The sequence below is a fragment of the Diceros bicornis genome, chromosome 20 (assembly GCF_020826845.1).
Source record: "Diceros bicornis minor isolate mBicDic1 chromosome 20, mDicBic1.mat.cur, whole genome shotgun sequence".
Taxonomy (NCBI): Eukaryota; Metazoa; Chordata; class Mammalia; order Perissodactyla; family Rhinocerotidae; genus Diceros; species Diceros bicornis.
The window spans coordinates 8,271,940-8,291,339 of NC_080759.1; the positions used below are offsets into that span (position 1 = coordinate 8,271,940).

Genomic DNA, 19,400 nt, shown 5'->3' on the forward strand with positions numbered 1-19,400 from the left:
TATATAGAACACTGCATCTAAAAACAGGAGAATACATATTCTTCTCAAGTGCACATGGAACATTCTCAAAGATATACCATGTGTTGGGAAACAAGGCAAGCATCAATAAATTTAAGAAGACGGAAATCATATCAAGCATCTTTTCCAACCATCATGCTGTGAAACTAGAAATCAACTACAAGAAAATGGTGAAGAAAGTCACAAATATCTGGAGACTAAACAACAGGATACTAAACAACCACTGGATCAATGAAGAAATTAAAGGAGAAATCAAAAAATACCTGGAGACAAACAAAAATGAAAACACAACATACCAACTCATAGGATGCAGCAAAAGCAGTCCTAAGACTGAAATTTATAGCTATATGGGCCCACCTCAACAAAGAAGAAAAATCTCAAATAAGTAAACTTAAACTACGTCTAAGAGAACTAGAAAAGGAAGAACAAAAAAAGCCCAAAGTTAGAAGGAGGGAAATAATAAAAATCAGAGAAGAAATAAATGAAATAGAGACTAAAAAAACAATAGAAAGGATCAATGAAACTAAGAGATGGTTCTTTGAGAAGGTAAACGAAATTGACAAAGCCTTAGCCAGACTCACTAAGAAAAAAAGAGAGAAGGCTCAAATAAATAAAATTAGAAATGAAAGAGGAGAAATTACAACAGACACCACAGAAATACAAAGGATTATAAGAGAATACTATGAAAAGCTATATACCAACCAATTGGATAACCTAGAAGAAATGGATAAATTCTTAGACTCATACAACCTCCCAAAACTGATTCAGGAAGAAACAGAGAATCCAAATAGACCAATCACAAGTTAAGAGACAGAAACAGTAATCAAAAAACCTCCCCAAAAAAACAAAAGTCCAGGACCAGATGGCTTCTCTGGAGAATTCTATCAAATATTCAACAAAGATTTAATACCTATCCTTCTCAAACTATTCCAAAAAACTGAAGAAGATGAAACTCTTCCTAACTCATTCTATAAGGCCAACATTACCCTGATATCAAAACCAGAAAAGGACAACACAAAGAAGGAAAATTACAGGCCAATACTGCTGATGAACACAGATGCAAAATTCCTCAACAAAACATTGGCAAACGAAATACAGCAATACATTAAAAGGTTCATACACCATCATCAAGTGGGACTTATACCAGGGATGCAGGGAGGGTTCAACATCCACAAAGCAATCAATGGGATACACCATATTAACAAAATGAAGACTAAAAATCACATATCATCTCAATAGGTGCAGAGAAAACATCTGTCAAGATCCAATGTCTATTTACAAAATTCTCAATAAAATGGGTATAGAAGGAAAATACATCAACATAATAAAGGCCATATATGACAAACCCACAACCAACATCATACTTAACGGTGAAAAACTGAAAGCTATCTTTCTGAGAAGAGGAACAAGACAAGGGTGCCCACTCTTGCCACTCCTATTCAACATATTACTGGAGGTTTTGGCCATGCAATTAGGGAAGAAAAAGAAATAAAAGGTATTGAAATTGGAAAGGAAAAATTGAAACTCTTGCTGTTTGTGGATGACATGATTTTATATATAGAAAACCCTGAAGAATCCACCAGAAAACTATTAGAAACAATCAACAACTACAGCAAAGTCGCAGGGTACAGGGGCCAGACCCATGGCTTAGTGGTTAAGTGCGCGCATTCCGCTACTGGCGGCCCGGGTTCGGATCCCAGGTGCACACCCATGCACTGCTTGTCCAGCCATGTTGAGGCGGTGTCCCACATACAGCAACTAGCAGGATGTGCAACTACGACATACAACTATCTATTGGGGCTTAGCGGAGAAAAAGGGAAAAAAAAGGAGGAGGATTGGCAATAGATGTTAGCTCAGGGCTGGTCTTCCTCAGCAAAAAAGAGGATTGGCATGGATGTTAGCTCAGGGCTGGTCTTCCTCAGCAAAAAAGAGGATTGGCATGGATGTTAGCTCAGGGCTGGTCTTCCTCAGCAAAAAAGAGGATTGGCGTGGATGTTAGCTCAGGGTTGATCTTCCTCACAAAAAAAAAAAAAAAAAAGGTTGCAGGGTACAAAATCAACTTAACAAAAATCAGCTGCATACATTCGTATGCACTAATAACTACTAATAACGTAATAATACACTAATAACGAACTAGCAAAAAGAGAACTCAAGAATACAATCCCATTTACAATCACAACAAAAAGAATAAAATACCTAGGAGTAAATTTAACCAAAGAGGTGAAAGACCTATACACTGAAAACTATAAGACATTATTGAAAGAAACTGAAGATGACATAAATAAATGGAAAGATATTCCAGGGCCGGCCCCATGGCTTGGTGGTTAAGTGCGCGCGCTCCGATGCTGGTGGCCCGGGTTCGGATCCCGGGCGCGCAGCAAGGCACCACTTCTCCGTCCATCCTGAGGCCGAGTCCCACATACAGCAACTAAAAGGATGTGCAGCTATGACATACAACTATCTACTGGGGCTTTGGGGAGAAAAAAATAAATAAAATCTTTAAAAAAAAATAAAAATAAATAAATAAAAATTAAAAAAAAAGAAAGATATTCCATACTCATGGACTAGAAAAATAAACAGTTAAAATGTCCATACTACCTAAAGCAATCTACAGATACAATGCAATCTCAATCAGAATCCCAATGACATTCTTCACAGAAATAGAACAAAGAATCCTAAAATTTATGTGGAACAACAAAAGACCCCGAATAGCCAAAGCAATCCTCAGAAAAAAGAACAAAGCTGGAGGTATCACACTTCCTGACTTCAAAATAGACTACAAAGCTATAGTAATCAAAACAGCATGGTACTGGCACAAAAACAGACACACAGATCAATGAAACAGAATTGAAAGCCCAGGAATAAACCCACACATCTATGAACAGCTAATCTTCAACAAAGGAGACAATAACATACAATGGAGAAAGGAAAGTCTCTTCAATAAATGGAGTTTGGAAAACTGGACAGCCACATGCAAAAGAATGAAAGTAGACCATTACCTTAAACCATACACAAAAATTAACTCAAAATGGATTAAAGACTTGAATGTAAGACCTGAAACCACAAAACTCCTAGAAGAAAATATAGGCAGTACAGTTTTTGGCACGAGCCTTAGCAGTATCTTTTCAAATACCATGTCTCCTCGGGCAAGGGAAACAAAAGAAAAAATAAACAAATGGGACTACATCAAATTAAAAAGCTTCCTCAAGGCAAAGGAAATCATGAACAAAATGAAAAGACAACCCACCAACTAGAAGAAAATATTTACAAGTCATATATCCAACAAGGGGTTAATTTCCAAAACATATAAAGAACTCATAGAACTCAACAACAAAAAGACAAACAACTCTATCAAGAAATGGGTAGAAGATATGAGCAGACATTTTTCCAAAGAAGATATACAGATGGCCAACAGGCACATGAAAAGATGTTCAAGATTACTAATTATTAGTGAAACGCAAATGAAAACTACAATGAGGTATCACCTCACACCCGTCAGAACAGCTATAATTAAGAAGACGAGAAATAATAAGTGTCAGAAAGGACATGGAGAAAAGGGAACCCTCATACGCTGCTGATGGGAATGCAAACTGGTGCAGCCACTATGGAAAACAGAATGGAGATTTCCCAAAAAATTAAAAATAGAAATAACACACAACCCAGCTATCCCACTACAGAGTATTTATCCAAAGATGAAATCAACAATACAAAGAGATCTATGCACCCCTATGTTCACTGCAGCATTATTCACAATAGCCAAGACATGGAAGTAACCCAAGTGCCCATCAATGGATAAAAGGAAGATGTGGTGTGTATATATACAATGGACTACTACTCAGCCATAAAAAAAAGACAAAATCGTCCCATTTGCAACAACATGGATGGACCTTGAGGGTATGATGTTAAGCAAAATAAGCCAGACAGAGAAAGACAAACACCATATGATTTCACTCATATGTGGAAGATAAACACACGGATAAAAGGAACAGATTAGTGGCTACCAGTGGGGAAAGGTGTGGTGGGGTTGGTGAAATGGGTAAACAGGTACTTATGTATGGTGATGGATAAAAACTAGACTATTGGTGGTGAGCATGATGCAGTCTAAATAGAAACTGATATATAATAATGTACACCTGAAATTATATAATGTTATAAACCAATACAACTTCAAAATAAAAAAAAAATCAACATTAACAGGAGTTTGGAAGAAGTTGATTCCAACCTTCATGGGTGACTTTGAGGTGTTCAAGACTTCAGTGGAGGAAGTAACTGCAGATGTGGTGGAAATAGCAAAAGAACTAGAATTAGAAGTGGAGCCTGAAGATGTGACTGAATTGCTGCAATCTCAGAACAAAACTTTAAGAGACACGGAGTTGCTTCTTATGGATGAGGAAAGAAAGTGGTTTCTTGAGATGGAATCTACTCTTGGTGAAGATGCTGTGAAGACTGTTGAAATTACAACAAAGGATTTAGAATATTACATAAATTTAGTTGATAAAGCAGTGGCAGGGTTTGAGAGGACTGACTCCAATTCTGAAAGAGGTTCTACTGTGCGTAAAATGCTATCAAACAACATCGCGTGCTACAGAGAAATCACTTGTGAACAGAAGAGTCAATCAACGCAGCAGACTTTATTGTTGTCTTACTTTAAGAAATTGCCATAGCCACCCCAACCTTCAGCAACCACCACCCTGATCAGTCAGCAACCATCAACATTGAGGCAAGAGCCTCCACCAGCAAAAAGATTACCACTTGCTGAAGGCTCAGATGATGGTTGGCAGTTTTTAGCAATAAAGTATTTTTCAATTAAGGTATGTACATTCTTTTTCTCTGACATAATGCTATTGCACACTTAATAGACAACAGTATAGTACAAACATAATTTTTATATGCACTGGAAAACCAAAAAATTTGTGTGACTTGCTTTATTGCAATATTCTGAGGTACGCCTGTATTTGGAAGAAAGTGACAAAATAACTTAAAAGAATACATAGAAAATCTGAGGATCTTCTCAGATCCTTAAAAGAGTCTTGGAAATTAACAAACGTCATCCTGACAAGAATTATAACATCTACTCTCCCTATTTAATGTGGTTCTTAGTTTTTATACATAAAAAATATAGGGGCTGGCCCAGTGGCGTAGTGGTTAAATTCGTGCGCTCCGCGTCGGTAGCCCAGGGTTTGTAGGTTCGTATCCCGGGTGTGGACCTATGCACCACTAATCAAGCCATGCTGTGGCAGGTGTCCCACATATAAAGTAGAGGAAAATGGGCATGGATGTTAGCCCAGGGCCAATCTTCCTCAGCAAAAAGAGGAGGATTGACAACAGATGTTAGCTCAGGGCTAATCCTCCTCACCAAAAAAAAAAAATATATATATATAGGCAGAAAATACAAGTACTAATAATATGAAAAATCCAAATATGAATGCGCTGCTTTGTTTAGAGAATATTCATTCACACCGACTGATATAAACTTAGGCCCCAAAAATCAAGTGATGATGTAAAAGAATAGCCACTAAAGTTTCCATCTACCTAACTAAAATGTAAAAGAAGTATAAATTAGTCCCAAAAGTTACTAAGTAAATGCCTGAGGACTGAATTAATTCAACTCCATTTGAAAAAACGGCTGTATTTTTTTTCCATTGTGGTAAGATATACATAACATAAAGAGGGCTATATTTTTAAAACACCACCCATGACTCCTGAACTCTGCTAAGATACTTCAGCAAAACCAAATGACACTCACTTGTGATTAATCTCCTGCACAATATAAGCTTTCAGTTATTTAAGGGATTCTTACCTGGTCACAACCTGATGTGTATAAGCTCTATTGGGGCTCCCAAATGATTTGGCCAGGCCAAAATCTGCCAGTTTTAGAACTCCATTTTCATCTAGCAACAAGTTGTTTGGTTTTAGGTCCTATATCATGGAGGTTTTAAACAAACAAGTGAGCAGGGTGGGGAATACCATAATGATACATTTAGCTGGCTTAACTTTGAACTTAGCAAAAACAGGGTAACACCTCAAATTTAAGTAATATTATTTTTTCATTGAAATGCTATCAAAGCAAAATAAGATTAGTCATATTATTTAGTGAGACCTTGGGTCAAGGTACCTAATTTCACTGAGCTTCAATTTACCTACTTGACAGGGTTGCTGTGAGGATTAAATTTAATAATTTCTGTAAATAGCCTAGCGTAATGACTGGCTCACACTAAGCACTCAATAAACGGTTGCTGCTATTAACTTAGTAACAATAATATACTTGAACTTTAGTAAATAAAAACATTATTCATTTAGAAAGGATGAGGAAAGTATTCTTCAAAATCTATGGCAAAATGGTATATGAGAATTACTCATATACTACACAAATTATAAATTCTTAGCTATTTATCTAAACAGGGTACCTAAGAATGTCTACCTATCTAAATTATCAACTTTGTTCCAACAGCTGAATGTGCCTAACAATGACTCAACCCTTTCAGAAATTTTATTTCATTACTTCATAGAATTTTAGAGCTACTAGAAATATTATTTTTCTAAAAGTATTTTGACATTGTATAATTTAATTCAGACTCTCACTGTAGTTTTTTTCCCTAACAATAGTATAGCAGAAAGAACAATGGACTTAAAGCCAGAAGATCTAGGTTCTATTACTATGTCAGTTATCAGCTACTGACCTTGAAAAAAAATAATAACCTTAGTCAGGTCGCTTAGCAAGTTAGCTCTTTATCTACGAAAATAATGAAGGACTGGGTTTCTTTCATTTTTAAATTTCACATAGTAATTTAGAGTCCTCACAGCACCACTTGGTGAACAACTGAAGGAAACACAAAGAGGAAGAAGGTGGGATAAAACGGTCTAGCTATATCTTTATTTTAACAATTTACATATTCAGACTATTTACATAATAAATTGGCTACCTAAAACTTGACTACAACATAAAAAGCAATCATACTTGGTTAAAAACCTTACCCTATGTAGAATCCAATGTTGATGTAAATATTCTAAACCTTGAAGAGTCATCAACATGTAGGCTTTGATGTGTGATGGTGTCAGTACAAGACTATTATCCTTTATTATAACCTGAAAAGCAGGTATACAATATACAGGTTCATTTTATTATTCCAAATAAACTCCACCATATAAAATCATTTATAGGCAAAAATTGAGATTTTTTTCACACAGAAGAATCTCAAGAGAGATTGCCTAACTCTGATTTCTGTGTAGGAAGTATTGTTAGAATTTCCAGTTACACATTAAGGAAAGGACCTTTCGTTTGGAAAGAAAGTAGTGCTTTGTCTCCTACTTTGTTTTCAGGCATCAATGTAGTGAACATCTGTTGTTTTCACTTGCCCCAGAATGCACAGCCTCTTCTGATAATAGCCTTGAATATTCCTTTGGGACACCACCTGTTTCCAGCTCAGTCCACATGGACTGACCACCACCTGTGACCTACAGAGGTAGAAACATGACCCAGGCTCAGCCAATCACTACACTGCAGCCTGCTGTCCAGGAACTGCTTCAGGGATGGACACGTGATCTAAGCCACGCCAATCAATCAGGCCAAGTACTTTTGCTAGAATCAAAGGGAACAAAGCACTTCCTTTCCTCAGGGATTATTAAACTCTACAGATATAAGCCTAGAAGTGCCTGAGCCACTATACTGAGAAATTACGCCCATGAATGAAAGAAACAGAGAACAAAATAGAATTGAGTTATGCAAGACTGACTTCTGTGGGCATTATCTGTGAGCTGTGCCTAAAGCCAGTTTATTCCTAGACTTACCAGTTATATGAGCTAAAAATCCCCATTTTCTTTTTTTAAAAATCAGATTTAGGTAAAATGTACCCTTTTGAGTGCACAGTTCCATGAGTTTTAATAAACACATCCAGTTGTGTAACCACCACCATAATCAAGATACACTTCTATAATCCCCCAAAATCCCCTCAGGCCCCTCTGTACTCAATCCTGCCCTCTCCTCCTAACCCCCAGCAATCACTGATCTGATTTCTGTTCCTTTAGTTTTGTCTTTTCCAGAATATAATATAAACAGACTCATATATAGCCTTTGAGCCTGGCTTCCTTCATTGAGCATAATGCATTTGAGACTCATCTATACTGCTGCATATATTAGTAGTCCGTTTCTTTTTATTCCCAATTAGCCTTCTATTGAATGGATGTACCACAATTTGTTAATACATTCACTAGATGAAAGATATTTGGGTTGTTTCCAGTTTGGGCAATTACAAATAAAGCTAAACATCTGTGCACCAACTGATTTCTGTGTAGACGTGTTTTTGTTTCCCTTGGATAAATATCTAGCAATGGTATTGCTAGACCATACCTTAAGTACATATTTAACTGCATAAGAAATTGCCAAACTACTTTCCAAAGTGCTGTACCATTTTGCATTCTCACTAGCAGTGTATGAGAATTCTAGTTGTTTCACATCCTTGGATTATCAGTTTTTGAGATTCAATTAATATTAATGAAAAGCATAAGATCTTATTTTTCTCAAAAAAGAAACTTGGCTTTCAAAAGGAAAAGAAGGTCTAAATTTTCAAAGGCCTAACACTCATTTCTCTGAAAATAATGTCAATAAGATATATGGAACTTGGTAGGCAGAAATGCTAACGAAATTCTAATCTCTGTATTTACCACTGGGTATATGGCTAAATGATCCAGATTTTAACAAAACTAGGCATTCCTTTGACTACCAGTATCTTCATAACTAGAAAATAAACATTTAGGCTCTCTTTTGATAAACAGAGAAAAACAATTCCTCTAAGAATCTTAATCTTACCTCTAGATCAGTTTCCATAAAATCAAAGACAAGGCTAATATTAGATTTATGTCCAAAAGCATCAAGCAGCTGCAAAGCAAAATTTCAAAAAAATTCAAAATGTGATTCTCCATTAACACATGACAGTATTATACCAACTTTTTTTTTCTTTCTTTTTTTTTTGTGAGGAAGATCAGCCCTGAGCTAACACCCACACTAATCCTCCTCTTTTTTTGCTGAGGAAGACTGGCTCTGAGCTAACATCTATTGCCAATCCTCCTCCTTTTTTTTTTATCCCCCAAAGCCCCAGTGGATAGTTGTATGTCGTAGTTGCACATCCTTCTAGTTGCTGTATGTGGGACGCAGCCTCAGCATGGCTGGACAAGCGGTGCGTCGGTGCGCGCCCGGGATCCGAACCCAGGCCGCCAGTAGCGGAGCATGCGCATCTAACTGCTAAGCCACGGGGCCGGCCCTATACCAACTTTTTAAATTTAAGTAATTTAAAAAAACTTAAAGAAGCATTTGGGCTGTTGATAATTCCTTGTAAAGTTTAAATAATTTTATTAAATTTGATATTTATCCTTTTTTTGCTAAGAATTAGTACTCTGAGGTGCAAAAATATTAAACTTCACTATTTTTCATAAATCACTAAATATTTAACCTTGCCCCCCAAATTTTTGCAGCTACAATTAAGAAATTAATTAACAAAAATCTCACCTCAGTCTCCAATTCAGAAAAAATCCCAAGCTTGGTGCTTAAGAAAATCCTATAAATAGCAGCAGCAGCCATCATTCGTTGAATGAGTGCATTCTCTACACCAGGCACTATTACAGGAACTTGACGTGTATTCAATTAGCTAGTCTCACAACCCTATGAGGCAGGGACTACAGCACAGAATTGTGAGGGAACTTGCTCAAGGTCTTACACGTTAGAGCTCTCTAGGCTTCAAAATGATTTCTGACAAAATCAGCCTGCATGCCAATATTTAATTTATTTCATCAGTTGTATAGTTTTAAAGATACTGTCAACAGGAATAATTAGGATAGAAAATACATTTCAGCCTGATAAACTTTTAAACTTTTTTGCAACGCTCAAAGAACAACTCATCTTGCTGAACCTTCAACCAACATCTACCACATTCAGAAAAGGCAAGGTCCCAAACCCCAGAAACAACTTAGATCATACTCACACCAATTATATTTGGATGACTTAGCTCCTGTAATAATTTTATCTCTCTTAAGGCAGTTCTATTTATACCTACATAAAAAGGCAAAGCAAAAAGTGAAAAATAATTCTGAAACCTCAAAGCTTCTTACAAACTTATTTTTTGGGAAAGGTTAGTCTCTCAGGAAATAGCAATAAATATTCTACAGAAAAATAAGGGCTATTTTGACAATTTTTATGACATATCTATTTTTCTTTTATATTGCCTTATTTTTAAAATAGCTAAACGCAGACTATGCTAAATGGTGAAAAAAGTATTCGCTTTATCTGTAGCATATCAGATCTGAAGGCTGCTGGAATAACAACATGCGTAAGTGTGTAGCATATACGCGATAAGTCAATAGCTTCCCTTCTCTTGCCCTATGGATGTTAGCAGTAGATTTTTTTATGCTAACAGAAAACTTATGATGTTAACAGCAAACAGTGATAAGATAGTATCTTTCCCAATGCAAAGGATAGAAATCAAAATTAAAAATAAGATCTGGTACTAGTTGTTACATAGGTGATGGGTCCTTTTTATAGGAACTATTTCTTGATGACTAAATAGGACTTTAGCACTCTAGAAAACAAGGTTTTGGAAGAAGGGATAAAGAAATCTTTTCCCTCATATACCTAATTCCACAGCAAGCCTTGTGTAGTTTCATGAAGGCATATCCTGAATTTTCAAAGTAATTAGAAGCTCAGAAAAAGAAGAAACAACGGCTTGTAACAACACCTAAAACAGTAATGAAGACAGCAAGACAAGCCACTAATAACCTTGCTGCCTTCCATTTACTTAGGTGGCTTGAATGTTCCTCTGAACACCCAAATGGGAGAAACCACAGATAGCCTGTCTCTATCCTGAGTCTATGTTTACTATTCTGGGACCCTGCAATAACTCTATTCAGAACCACTGTTAACTCTAATTAATACTCTGCTCATTTCTTTAGTGAGAATACAAAGCTTTCCTGTTCTGTCAGATTACATGAAATACTTACCATCTTTAGCTTCTGATCTATGTCCAAGTTTGATCTGGTAGAGGGAAAAAAAACAAACACATTAAATATGTGTTAAATTATTTAGACAACACATAATACATAAACTTCTCAAAAACTTAGCCATGGCAAAACATGTAGTAACTCATATGTAGCAAGTATTAGTAGGCAAGAAGGGAGTGGGAATCATGAATCAGAAAGGTAAAATTATCCACACAAGAAAGTATTAAGTACCTACCAGTCTTCGTCTCTTAAGTTTCTGAATTGCACACTCAAATAACGGAATTAAGAAAATAAATGTCTCCTTTATCTTTCCAAGTTTAAACGTGGAACAAATAACTGAGGGCATACTGGCTAATAAACAAAAAAAATCTGGGCCGGCCCCATGGCTTAGCGGTTAAGTGCACGCGCTCCGCTGCTGGCGGCCCGGGTTCGGATCCCGGGCGCGCACCGACGCACCGCTTCTCTGGCCATGCTGAGGCCGTATCCCACATACAGCAACTAGGAGGATGTGCAGCTATGACATACAATTATCTACTGGGGCTTTGGGGGAAAAAATAAATAAATAAAATTTAAAAAAAAGTGGTATTAAAAAAAATCACTTCAAGCGAGCCTATTTGGGAAGACATATGTAACATATAAACGTAAAATGACATGTTTAATATGCCCAATAATATGCTCTTGGGGACCACATTTTCCTAAAAGCAAAATTACAAATTGTGATAAAGAAAACAGTTAAACTTGTTACTGTGAATAAGCACAACAAATTGCATTAATAGGTTCAATCTTACACAAAACGGATTACTAAATTAAACATTCTCTTACTCACTACTTTATAGAATTAAATGTAATCAAGAATTTAAAGAAAAAGATTACTTCTGGAAAAAATATAGCTATTCTACCTTTAAAAATATCTCCCACCTATATACTACAAACAGAACTTTTTATTTAAAGGTAGGCTATTTATTATAGCACCAAAAAACATAAGGCACTTAGGAATAAATCTAACAAGAGATGTACAAAGCTTTCCAAGAAGAAAATTAAAAAACACTATTAAAACATGCCTAAAAATGAGAACAGAATAAACACAGATATCATGTTCATGGATAACAAGACTCAATATCATAAATATGTCAATTCTCTTTAAATTCAATACAACTAAATGTAAAGCTCAACAGCATTTTTCACGGACACTGACAAATCAATTCTAAATCTTATATGGAAGAGTAAGGAGCTAAGAACAAACAATTTAAAAAATTATTACTAAGGACAATTTAACAAACTATTACGTTTTCTAAACATAATAAAAAATAGACTAGTTTCACAAAGCCATCTACTTCATCACCTAGATTCAACAATTATCAATATTTTGCCACACTTCTTTATTCATTCATCCTCTCCTTTTTGATGGCTAAAATATTTTAAAACAAATCCCAGACTTCACGTCATTTCATCCCAATACTATACTTAAGTAAGCATCTCTAGAACATGGACGTTTTCTTACATAACCATAATGCCATGTTCATACCTAACAAAATTAACAATAATGCCATAGTGGCATGTAATACCTAGTTCATATTCAAATTCTCCTGATTGTTTCAAATTTCTCAAATGGCTCATAGAGTAACCAAGACAATTTTGAAGAAGAAAAACAGGTATGTGGAACTTATCAGATTTTAAGACTTTTTATAAGGCAACAGTAATTAAAGACACTGTAGTATTTAAGCACGGATGGAAAAAAATCAACCAATGGAAAAGAATATTGGGCAGAAATGCATCTGGAAATACACTGGAACTTGGAATTACAACTATATGAGGGACTTGGCGTTATAACTAACCAGGAAAAGGACAGCCTATCAATAGAGTTGGGACAGCTGGGAAAAACATATTGGATCCCCATATTACACAACAGAGAAAAATTAATTCCAAGTGGAATAAAGACCTAAATGTGAAAAGTGATACTTTTAAATTTTTAGAAGAAAATATAGTAGAATTCTTTATAATCTGGAGGCACAGAAGCACACAAAAAGGAAACCCCTAAAGGAAAAAAATGGACAAATTCAACTAGATTAAAATTTAAAATTTCTGTGCCTCAAAAGATACCATAACTAATCTAAAACCCTAGCCAAATACTGGGAGATGATATCTTCAGCGCATATTTCTAAGAAAGGATCAATATCCAGAATACATCAAGAATTCCATGAAATCAATAGGAAGAAAAAAATATAAGCAACCTAACAGAAAAATAGGTAGGAGAAAGTCTAAAAAGTCAATAAATCTAAGAAAAGATGACCAATCTTACTGGTAATCAGAGAAGTATTAATCGAAACAACAACCACATACCGTATACCATCTAACTGACAAATGTTATAGAGTCTGACAATACAAAGATGGTGAGAATGTGACAGGAGGTTAAATCGGTCCAACCACTTTGGAGAGCAATCTGACAATATCTGGTGAGGTTGATGCTGTGTATTCTCTAGGTAGCAGTAATTCATAATTGGTCTCAACCATAGATACACTTTCTAGAGAAACTCACACACGCATAGGAACGTCTGTAGAAGGGCTGTATTAAGGGAAAACTTTGAAGAAAACAGTTTGTCTATCCAACAAGAGTTTGGATAGACAAATTTTAGTGTAGTCATATAACAGAATCTAATCATCAGTGAGCATGACTAAACCAGATCTACATGTATCGATGTGCAAGATTTCAGAAATAATGTTGATTCAGAAAAACAAGATGCAGAAAAATATTTTATACATTTATATTTGAAGTTTAAAAGTATGCAATACTATATATTGTTGAGATACATATATTTGAGACAAATATTGAAAAATGAGAAACGCTCCAAAAGGCCAGCAATAGGGGATTGGTTAAATAAACTTTTACAAAACATAAATTCAATATGATCTGTTTGAAAGGATAAGGTAGATCAATGCTATTTTAAAAGCAAGATGCAATAGGTGAAAGAACACAGAATAGCTTATTATTCCTTTTTGGTAAAATTACACATAAATGTTAGTAAATGAACGGGAGCAGAAATTATGAGAGTTGGGAGCAGAAGGTCCACAAGCACCAAATCCTCAATGTTTATAGTAGGAAACAGATAATGTCTAAAACGAGGGGACAGGGGGCATGAGGGGTGGGAACCACTCAAGAAATAACGATACAAGCATATTACTTAAAGAAATAGAGGTAAATACCACATTAAACAGTTATAGGAATTGAAAGTCATTGCTCCAAGGACTGAAAAACAGGAGTAGAAGAGTCAGGCATGTTAAAAAGCCTTGGCCTCTTAACTGACTTTTAAAACCACAAAGATGTATTATTTGAAATAAAAATTAAACGTAAAAGAAGATTCCACCATGAGTCACCTTCAAAGTGTAAAAGTCTATCACAGAGAAACAGGATGGATTCTAAATCCTAATTAATATTAAAAGCAAGCAAACAAAAAAACCTACTAGGACTTTCAAACAACTACAGAAAATGTGCCAACAGCTTGAAAAGATTGTATCAGTCAGTCAAGTAAATATATTTTTAATGAGTGTCTATAAATGTACAGTCCTAAGTAAATAGACAATAAACTCATAGATAAGATTTAAGATTTTGATAAATGCTATGAAGATAACAGAGAAATATGGCATAGAACACTAGGGAAGGAGGGAGGCACACCTGTTTTAGCTAGAGCCACCAGCGAAGGCCTCTCTGTGGGGGAGACATTTGAGTGAAACCTAAATGATAAAGGAATCAGCCATGCCACGTTTTAGAGGAAAAATATGCTAACCACAAAGCAAGGCAAATGCAGTGATCCTGGGACTGGAATGAAGTTAATGAGCTCAAGGGACAGAAAGGTCAATGCGACTAGAATATAGTGAACCGGGGGTAGAGTCGAAAAGGTAACTTTAGAAAGGGTCAGGAGAGTTAAGCGTTGCACAAGGGAGTAGCTATAGTAGCTATAGCACTGGATTATAGAACATAAGCTGGAAAACAACGCCATGAAAGAAGTTAGAGAAAGTGAAAAAACAATGTCAGGAATAATTGTGGAGACGAAGAGAAGGAGCCAGGTGTTAACTGAATGAGGGCAATATGCTTCAAAGGACGTAGGGAATCTGAAGGAGAAACAGATTCAAAGCAGCAACAGGAACAATAGGAAGGTGGAGGTTACCTACCCCACCAACAGACCTTGAGATGTGAGAAAAACAGCCTCTTCTTGAAAGGGTTATTGATTTCAAGAGTATGCGGAAACAGCAAGCAACCTGGCAGCAGGACACCTGGATTTAAAGCCCAGCTTTAGCAATTACTACCTGTGTCATCTTGACAAGTCACCTAATCTCTCTAGCCTCAGGTACCTCGACTATAAAACAGGGATATTTATTTTACCTACTTCACAAGGTTGTTTTGGGGATTAAATGAAAAAATGTAAGTGAAAGTGCTTGGCATATAGAAAGTTAGCTAAATATGACCGAAGTTTCTTGAATGAATGCAAGTAAGAAAGCTCCTTAAATCATTTTTAAAAACGCAGCACATCAATGGTGTTAATGCTGGTGAAAGCCTTTCATGGTAAATCTTTACACAGAAAATACAGATATGATACACACCGTGGATGCAGGTGAGGCAGAAATAGTGACCTGGAAAGATCATATTAAATAGCTCTGAGGACCCAACAGATAGGCAGTACTCGTCCCCTTTGCCAACATCTGAGTTTACAGAGCGATCATAACTTATAGCTTCCTCTTCTTTTCAATTACAATTATTGGAACAAAAACTAGTTCAACCCGAGTTCCACCTTGGAACATAAGAGGCTAATAAATTCTATTTTCTCTGAAAGTGACATGGTAACTCCTCATTAGCAGAGCACGGTGAAGAGCAGTAAAACGGCCATCCATCAGCTCACACATACAGACGTCTTCAAAAAGACTCAAGGAAAACAACACACTGTAAACTCACTTTCTTAATGGCGACAATTTGGTTGGTGTTCTTGTCTCTGGCCTTATAAACCGTGGCAAACTAGAGAGAAAAACAGGAATAACGTTAAGTCTGCGGGAGTTTTTCTGTTTGTGGTTGCCTTTTTACTTTTTTAGATTTGGGCGAAGCAAAGAACCAGGGTTCTCGGAGCCGACTCGCGGCGGCCTGAAACGTGGTGGGGCAGTCCACGTCCCGTTCCAGCCTGCTCTGCGGAAAGGAGGGGGCCGCTCAGGGGCTCACCTGCGGGCGTACCGCGGGGCGGCAGGGGGCCTGGGCAGCCTCGCCCAAAGGGAACGAGCAGCCAGGCCAGTCCTCTGGCTTCCACTTCAGCCTGCCAGCGTGAGGCGGCTCGGCGCTCTCTGCTCAGGGCCCTCCGAATCCCGCCCCAGAGTCTCACCTGTCCCTCCCCGAGGAAGTCCAGTTTTTCATAACGCTTTGCTCGCGACTTCACGTCCACAGCCATCCGTCGCGCGAAGCCGACTCCAGCTGAAAGGGCCGAGTTCTGAACACAGCAGGAATTTAAAGCTACCTTTAATCCCCCAACAGCCACTTCCGTTCACTGGTTCCGACGCTTTATTAGCTCCGCCCCCACATCCGGGATGGGCGTGAGTGACATTAAATAAGTCCAGCCAGAGCCCGCCCTACGGAGGCTGTGCGAGGCCGGGCTCGCTGGTTTGCTGCTATGCGCCCCGCGCTGTCACGTGGTTGCCTGTTGGTGCCGGAAGCGGCGTGTTTTCGGCGATGGATGTCTGTGTCGCCCTGTTACCGCTGTAACTTAGACATTTTCTTCACGACTGGGGACGGGTCACCGTTCTAATACGATGTTCTGAGTTCGGGCTTTAATAGGTGTGTATGAGTGTGGAAAGCTTGGCCTTGTCCCTGATCTCGCTTTCTAGTTGTTGCTCGAGGGCGTCCTGTCGCCACGGTTACTAAGAACGCTTAGCCCCGCAATGTCAGATTATTTAGAGGAGTGCCCAGTTCTTAAGGGCTGGTCAAGAGGCATTCTTAGCCCACTCCCTTTATGAAGAAGCACACCCAGGGAAACAAAATCCAAGTCAGCTCAAGAATTTTGTGCTTTGAAACACACCATATGGTCTTCAGTTTTCTACTCTGTAAAATGAAAATAATAATAGACTACATCATAGGTGGTTGTGAGGATTAAATGAGACATGCAGAAAGTTTAGACAGAGTAAGTGCTCAATTAAATGTTAACTGGTGATCAGTACCCAACTTTGTCATAAATTTTCATACAAATCAAAATTTAAACACATTAATTCATTTATTCAATGAATATATATTGTTTACTGTGTGCCAGGCTCTGTTGTAGACTCTGAGAAGTCAGCGGGCCAAAAGACAAAGATCCCTGACTTCCAATGAGAGGAGAAAACAAACAAGTAAAATATGTGTTGATACATAGTGATAAGTGCTATAGACATAATAAAGCCGGGAAAGGGCATAGAGATAGTAGGGTTTGCAGTTTTAAACAGGGTGGTACAAGAAAGATATCACTGAAAAGCCACTGCAGAGTTTTGAGCAGACAAGTGATATGATCTGACTCAATGTTTTAAAAGGTTCACTCTGACTGTTGTGAGAGACTAAACTATAGACTTAGAAGGGCAAGGAAAAACAAGAAGGCCTGTTAGAGAATTATTGTAATAATCCAGTTGGCTATATTAAGTGCTACATGTTTGGCTTCTAGCCAATAGGATTTGCTAACAGTCTGGATATGGGTTGTTGGGAAGAAACAGGATAATTCCAAGGTTTTGAGCTCTGGAGCATTTGATGTTTCTAAGAATTGAGAATCCTGATTTTCAGAGGTATGTTGGGAAGGCATCGGAATACCAAGACACAATTTGATCAAGGTAATAGAGTAAAGGTTGAGTCCTTGCTCTGGATCTAGATACTTGCATTTGAATACTGGCCTTACAAATATTTAATCACTAGATGTGTAACTTGGGCAAATTATTTAACCTTGCTGTTCCTAGTTTCCTCCTAATAGGAACTACTCATAGTGTTGCTGCAAGGCTTAAATGACCTCACACTTCAAAAAACCCTTAGAATAGTGTCTGACAGTGCTCATTTTATGTTAGCCATTACATAACTACTATTGCTTATCTTCCAGCTCTTTGTCACTACTTGGGTCTTTATTGAGCTCTAATATGTTCATGGGAAAAATTCTCATACATTGCAGAAAACACACCATCTTTTACCACTTATATCTCTTAACTGTGGCAAGTCATACCTAATGATACATGGTGTCACATGACTTGGGTCAAAGTTCCTTCTGAAAGACATCACTGTAACAGTAATCTAACCTCACTTGTAGTAGAAATAAGCTAAACAATGAGCTAAATTTGATGGTACACCTGTGAGGCTTGAGGTTCCCAAGTGTGCCATGCCATATGAATTGATAATCACTCCATTATACCATGCTGCTGACAAGTAAATTCCTGTTTGGGGACATTTTAAATAGGGTAACAAAGGCAGTGTTTAGGTGATATTCTGGGTTCATTAGATCATTGTATATATAAAATACCATCCAGCATCTGTATAGCATTTTACAGTTTACAAAGCACTTTCACACATTGGTAGTAGCCAGCTTCCAAGATGGCCCCAGTGATTCTTGCTTTCTGGTATTAATGCACTTGTGTAGTCTCCTCCCACAACAAAACAGGCTGTTCTGTGTGACCAATCAAATATGGCAGAAGACAGTGTCTGCAGCTTCTGAGTCTAGACCATAAATGGCATTGCTGCTTCTGCCTTGCATGCTTAGATCATTTGCTCTGGGGAGAAGTCAGCCCATCATGTCATGAATTAACTCAGACAGCCCTGTGGAGAGGAACTGAGGCCTCCTACCAACAGCCAGCATCAACCTGCCAGCCACGTGAGTGAGCGACCTTGGAGGTAGATCGTCCAGCCCCAGTCAAGCCTTTAGATAACTGCAGCCCCAGTTGGCATCTGATTGCAACCTCATGAGAGACACTGAACAGAACTGTGTCTGCCTGAATTCCTGACCCAGAGAAACCATGAGCTATTAATTGATTATTGTTGTTTGTAGTCACTAAGCTTGGGGGTGATTTGTTACAAAGTAATGGGCAATACACTAATTTGGTCCTGCCTGTCACACTGTATAGTACCGGAGAGGAAAACTGAAACTTGGACAAATTAAGCAATTTGCTAATGGTTACATATATTTAAGTGCTTAACCTCTAAATGAAAATACAGGCTATTTACTCTAAGCCTAGCCAGAATTCTTTCTATGACACCATCCTCCTTGGGAACTCATCCTGTGACAGCAATTCCCTCTGACATGCCTTTTTGCCATACCTGTACTCACAAATTCTGTAAAAGTGATATATTTTTTCTTTGTGACTTTCATGGCAGCAGCTGTAGTAAGGTGCCCTGCAAGCAGTTCCAGTATTGGGCTTTCTAA

General features: G+C 37.5%; 1 protein-coding gene across 3 annotated transcripts in view; it reads right to left on the minus strand.

Moving 5' to 3' along the window:
• CDK7 (cyclin dependent kinase 7) overlaps positions 1-16,529 on the minus strand; it is a 62,032-nt gene extending 45,503 nt beyond the window's left edge. Inside the window, exons 1-7 of one of the 3 annotated variants that reach the window (XM_058563922.1) lie at positions 16,365-16,529; positions 15,950-16,009; positions 11,005-11,038; positions 9,993-10,060; positions 8,825-8,893; positions 6,994-7,104; positions 5,819-5,937 (exon numbers count right to left, since the gene is read on the minus strand). In XM_058563922.1, the coding sequence (XP_058419905.1) occupies positions 5,819-5,937; positions 6,994-7,104; positions 8,825-8,893; positions 9,993-10,060; positions 11,005-11,038; positions 15,950-16,009; positions 16,365-16,430 (527 nt within the window). In that variant the 5' untranslated portion in view covers positions 16,431-16,529. The remainder of the gene's footprint in view (positions 1-5,818; positions 5,938-6,993; positions 7,105-8,824; positions 8,894-9,992; positions 10,061-11,004; positions 11,039-15,949; positions 16,010-16,364) is intronic. The other 2 variants (XM_058563924.1, XM_058563925.1) reach the window with 2 other exon arrangements.
• Positions 16,530-19,400: the final 2,871 nt, after the last annotated feature.